At 42.5% G+C, this 6000-nt stretch overlaps 1 protein-coding gene across 7 annotated transcripts in view; it reads left to right on the top strand.

Annotated features, from left to right (window-relative positions):
* The first annotated feature begins 4003 nt into the window (after nucleotides 1–4003).
* MOCS1 (molybdenum cofactor synthesis 1) overlaps nucleotides 4004–6000 on the top strand; it is a 49721-nt gene continuing 47724 nt past the window's right edge. For 3 of the 7 annotated variants that reach the window (XM_075127034.1, XM_075127036.1, XM_075127035.1), the window contains exon 1: nucleotides 4005–4230. In XM_075127034.1, the coding sequence (XP_074983135.1) occupies nucleotides 4081–4230 (150 nt within the window). In that variant the 5' untranslated portion in view covers nucleotides 4005–4080. Of the gene's footprint in view, nucleotides 4231–4756; nucleotides 4780–6000 lie in introns of those variants that run through there. The other 4 variants (XM_075127032.1, XM_048843459.2, XM_048843461.2 and 1 more) reach the window with 3 other exon arrangements.

Raw genomic sequence — 6000 nt, 5'->3', positions numbered from 1 at the left:
TATGAGCCAGTGTTTGATACTGAATCGCTAATAAAGTGCCCCTGTTTCTTTAAGGGATTGTTGAAGTTGCTGGCAGGTTACAGGTCCAGTTTAGTATCTGATATGTCCTCTACTATGTTCCACCCTTGCAGGGAAATAGACTCAACAGTCAGAGAGTCTGTTCCATCTCTAACTGCTGTGGTCTCCTGTAGCATGTAGAAGCTGGACAGACAGGCTCCAGATGCTTTAGGTGTTGCTGGAGTCCAGGCATTATGCTTGGTGGAGAAAACAAACAAATCAAAAACCAGAAGCTGAATTTGTAAAGGGGACAACTGGCAGGAAAGCAACACAGCTGCATCTCCATGAATATGAGTCACCCATTTCTTTGCCATTTGAACTTTATCCGATGCTGTTTTAGATCCAGAGACACCAAAGTGGGGTGTTATTAAACTGTGACACTGCAATGTTTTTGTTGTCCACATTTGATTTCTAAGCACTCTTCCAGTGTGCAGAATTCAGCAGCCATTCTGTACTCGGAACATAATGCTGACTGCCAGATGTACACAAACACTGTCCTCTCTTCTGGAGACTTTGTATTTGTTCTTATTTTGTTGTTCTCTTACTCAAATAAAAACACTTGGATTTAAAGAATTTTGTTTACTCATTTGTATGGAAAAAGATAACAGATAGGACCAGGACCAGCCAATCTTTTTTTTTTATTCTTGTATTTTCTCGTAAGGGCTTATAAAGTACGTTGATCCATGGATTCTGCCCTTCAAATGTTCATGTCGGTTGTAATACATCTTGGCTAACACATTGATTTATCTGGATGGCAAAGTGCAAAATGTCTCAGCGTACCAAGAGTGTGTAATTCATCTGTGAATGTGCAACCAGAAATCGCTTGGCTGAGTTCTGCTGTGTGGTTAATGGGTTAAATAAGAATTCAGCCAAAACTCAAAACAAAAGAAATAACTAAATAAAAAGGGGGTAATCCATCAGACTCCATGTAGGTCAGAACTGAAACAAGAATCACATTCCTTGGGTTCAAGGCTTTAGAACAAGTAGATGCAGGAGATAAGTCACACACACTACACAGCCGTTCATATAACTGAAAGCCTGGCGATATAGAAAAATTTCTACAAGGATTCCCATCTGTTGAAATAAGGCAACTGTCCTGAATGTTAAGGATTGGCTATTCATCCTGCAGTAAATGGATCAATATCATGCCTTGCAGTGACGTGATATTGTATCAAGACATCATAACTTGTGGTTACAATGTGAGGGCACAACATAACACAGCATCATGGAATGAAGATGCAAACCTCACACCTTCAATTCCTTACTGAGCACTGGGAATTCAGAAAGCCATTGAGAGTCACAAGGAAAACAATCTGTCTGAGGCCCTGGCAAGCCAGAAAAGTCTATTTGGTATAAGCTAAGGTGTGATTTTTGAGCTAATATATTTGTACTGGTATAACTCACTTGCGAACACTTTTGTTCCAGTATAAGAAGGGCTTTTTTTCTTTTTGTTTGAAGGTTGCTTGGGAAGGAGTTTAAGCTAGACTGAAAAAAGACACACTTATGTAGGAAGAGTATACTTGTAGAACAAGAAATACTTTCCCATGTAGACAAGGCCTACGGCCTTAATCATGCAAACATTAATACATATGCTTAACTTTTCTAACATGCACAATCCCATCAAAATCAATGGGACTATGGATACAGTACAGTTTAGCACATGCGGAGGTGTTTGTAGTTAAGTTAAAAATCAAACCATTGGCTGTAGGGGAATAGCCACCATAAGGGAGAGGAAAGTAGAGGCACCATGGAAAGAATTCACAAAACTGCTGGTGATTAGGCAAGCCATAACTTGCTCATTTACCTTTCTGCAGTTGCACACAACACCAAACAGTTTATGTTTTAATTGAACATTATCTTTATTAAAAAGAAAAGGAGTACTTGTGGCACCTTAGAGACTAACCAATTTATTTGAGCATAAGCTTTCATGAGCTACAGCTCACTTCATCGGATGCATTCAGTGGAAAATACAGTGGGGAGATTTATATACATAGAGAACATGAAACAATGGGTGTTACCATACACACTGTAACCAGAGTGATCACTTAAGGTGAGCTATTACCAGCAGGAGGGGGGGAATAGGGGGGAGACCTTTTGTAGTGATAATCAAGGTGGGCCATTTCCAGCAGTTGACAAGAACGTCTGAGGAACAGTGGGGGGTAGTGGGGGGAAATAAACATGGGGAAATAGTTTTACTTTGTGTAATGACCCATCCACTCCCAGTCTCTATTCAAGCCTAAGTTAATTGTATCCAGTTTGCAAATTAATTCCTATTCAGGAGTCTCTCGTTGGAGTCTGTTTTTGAAGTTTTTTGTTGAAGAATTGCAACTTCTAGGTCTGTAATCGAGTGACCAGAGAGATTGAAGTGTTCTCTGACTGGTTTTTGAATGTTATAATTCTCGACGTCTGATTTGTGTCCATTTATTCTTTCATGTAGAGACTGTCCAGTTTGACCAATGTACATGGCAGAGGGGCATTGCTGGCACATGATGGCATATATCACATTGGTAGATGTGTAGGTGAACGAGCCTCTGATAGTGTGGCTGATGTGATAAGGCCCTATGATGGTGTCCCCTGAATAGATATGTGGACACAGTTGGCAACAGGCTTTGTTGCAAGGATAGGTTCCTGGGTTAGTAGTTCTGTTGTGTGGTGTGTGGTTGCAGGTGAGTATTTGCTTCAGGTTGGGGGGCTGTCTGTAAGCATTTCCCCATGTTTATTTCCCACCACCACCCCCCACTGTTCCTCAGAGTTTTTGTCAACTGCTGGAAATGGCCCAGCTTGATTATCACTACAAAAGGTCCCGCCCCCCGGCTCTCCTGCTGGTAATAGCTCATCTTAAGTGATCACTCTGGTTACAGTGTGTATGGTAACACCCATTGTTTCATGTTCTCTATGTATATAAATCTCCCCACTGTATTTTCCACTGAATGCATCCGATGAAGTGAGCTGTAGCTCACAAAAGCTTATGCTCAAATAAATTGGTTAGTCTCTAAGGTGCCACAAGTACTCCTTTTCTTTTTGCGAATACAGACTAACACGGCTGCTACTCTGAAACCTGTCATTGTCTTTATTATTGAAAATATTTGTTTGCTTAATTGAACAGTGACTGTAACAGCCAGCTGCTTAATCATAACTAAATGTGTTGCCTTTTTAGCTCAAATGGTAGGGGTTTAAGCTTTTGATAACTGAAAACAGGATTTGGACCACAGTTGGTAGAGACCTACTGTTCAATTTTTGCATATATACAAAATGTCTGTGGTGCAATATTATTTTCAAGAAAAACAAAAGTCGGAATGAAAGGTACCAGCATATTACCATCAACTGAACTAGCATATTGCCATCAATTGGAGCAAACGTGTGCTTTATAAAGCAAAATGGAAGCATGATTACCTATCAGTCTCCACCATTAAAGGATTTTTTTAATTATTTTTTTAAATTTAGAAGTACTGAGTCTGTAAAGTTTTGTTTTCCCTGTTTTTGCTAGAGAACTCCTTGGAGGACCCAGAGAAATGGACTGGGAGATTTCTCAGTCCTTTTGAAGACTTTGAACAAAAATATCTTTTCTTGCAAATGTTTCTCATATACTTGAGCTAACCAGGAATTAGCAAAAACAAACTTTTGAACAGTCCGAATAACAATCCTATTGTCCATTTTGCGGTGGTATTTCTGATATCAAAATCCCTGCCAGTTCTTCAGGTGTTCTGAGTCTTCCAGGAAACACAAGGCAGAAAAAACCTGAAAATCTAAGACTACAAAAAAAAAAAAAAAAGAAAAAGTGGTTTTTTTTGTTTTTACTTCTTTCAGCCTGGCACCACCTGCGCCCCCGAAGCGGCTCAGGAACTACAACTCCCAGCATGCGGCACGGCGACCTCGGCCGTCCCCGCATTGCGATTGGCTGGTTGGGGGGGCCTCCCCCCCCACGTCACTCAGGCCGACAGCGTCGGCTGCTGTCCGGGGCAGAAGCAGCGTGAGCCCGCCCGCAGGTAGCGGATCCGAGCGGGCCGGGCTCAGTCAGGGCCTATGGCAGCGGCGCGGGGGGTTCGCGGGTGTCTCCTGCGGGGGCCCCTCCATGCCCGGCTGGGCAGGGGCTGCAGCTCCGGGGCTCCTGTGCGGCGGCGGCAGCAGCAGCAGCAGCAGCAAGCGCTTGTGGCTGCCCCCGCCCCGGCTCAGGTGAGTGGCGGGCAGCAGCCCGGGGGGTTCATGGGAGCCCCGGGGCGGCGTGGCTCCTTGCAACGGGGGAGCCATGTAGGCGGGCAGGTGTCTGGCTCAGTAGGGAGGTTGTGGGGGGCAGCTGGGGAGGAGGGAGTTAAAGGGGGGGCTGGTGGGGTGGGAGTTAGCTAGGGAGAGGGGGCCAGAGGGTGACTGGATTTGAGGATCAGGTGGGTGCCAGCCCCTGGGGATTATATGCATAGAGGAGAGTGGGGCAGTAGTTATCTAGGGGGAGGGTGCCAAGGAAAAGGGTGTTTTGGAGGCTAGGGGTTACCTAGTTTTGGGGAAGGGGGGGGGGTCATACTTTACATAGCAATTAACACTGACAAAAGGCCACCTCTGGGGCGAAGTGTGTGTGTGTGTGTGGGGGGGGGGGGGTCAACAGCTGAGCAGCAGGGAGGTAAGGGCTTTTAAACAAGATATTGGCACAACCATTTGCTCTTACAGAAAGTGCCCGGAGACCTTGGGCATCTGTATGGAGGAGGTAGCCTTGTGAAAATGCCTATCATGGTGAGCTGCAGGCTGCTAAATCTTACTTTCTTGGAAAGCTGAGTTGCACAGTCAACTTTCCCCTCAAAGTAGCTATCTAGAAGGAAGAAAAAAATGGGTGGACTGTAGATAATTTTAAAAAAAATCTGTTAAAGGAGCTCATGTTGTGCCTTTTCTGTCTCCTTGACTGAGACAGGCAACTACTGTTTGAACACTGATGATCTTGGTTTTAGATAGCACTTTTTTTCCTCTTTGAGAGATCCTAAAGTGCTTTACAGAAATATTGTGTACAGAAATCCTTGCACTCACCAGTGAAATGTAACCACATCTGGACTGGAATGTGGCAGCTGGCTAATAGGGGACAACAGTGCCACATGGCAGTTCACAGCTGGGAACGAAGGTGAAAACTGTATCCCTCTAATCTTAACTATTTTTTTAAAAAATTGCGGAAATATCTAAGAATAATGTTCTCTATTATCATAAGTGTGAGTTTATTCAACGGGGAGGTCTGTGTTTAAAGGGTGACTTTTTAAAACTGCTCTACAGGTAACCTTTTATAACTGGAAATAATGTCACACAGTTTAAGCTCCAGACTTAAGTGTTGTGTTTAGTAATGTACTACTACTTTACATTTGGTTTCATTAAACATTTTCTGGTTTCTGTTTAAATATTCCTCTGGAGTAATTGCAACTATAATATCCTAGCATTGGAACTGAAATTGACTGAAAATAATAGTGAAACCTGAATAGTTTTTCACTTGTCCAGGATGAGAGAAAAAAAAAACAGATAGTTAAATGGCATATGTGGTGAAAAGTAAATTAGTTTTTTTTTAATTCTTTCAGTATTTATAATCTACCATGTTACGAGTACGGAATTCTGTGCATTTTAAAATGTTCAACCTCTATGTGTTAACTTTAAGCAATAACATCTCCTCTCCCCCTATTACAGGCTGTTTTTTGTCTCAAGTGTAATACTAATACTTATCTCTTAATTACAGTGTATTATTCTCTTGTTTAGTAATAGTGAAATTTCATCTCCTTTATCCATTTTGTAGTGAACAAGTCATTCAGCAAAAATGTTTTTCCGTTCTGGGTATACTGTACACTATTCAAAAGCACATTATCTGTAAATGCCAGAAGTGGCCATCTTTGTTGAAATTGGCCATCTGATGATCAACTGGATGTAACCCAAGAGGTCATGTGGACTTCCTAGTAGAAGGCTGTTTGTTTACTTTGCACAGCT

This window comes from Caretta caretta, chromosome 3 (genome assembly GCF_965140235.1).
Source record: "Caretta caretta isolate rCarCar2 chromosome 3, rCarCar1.hap1, whole genome shotgun sequence".
NCBI lineage: Eukaryota > Metazoa > Chordata > Testudines > Cheloniidae > Caretta > Caretta caretta.
Note: the sequence above shows the minus strand (reverse complement) of the source record. Positions and strands in the feature narration are given on the sequence as shown.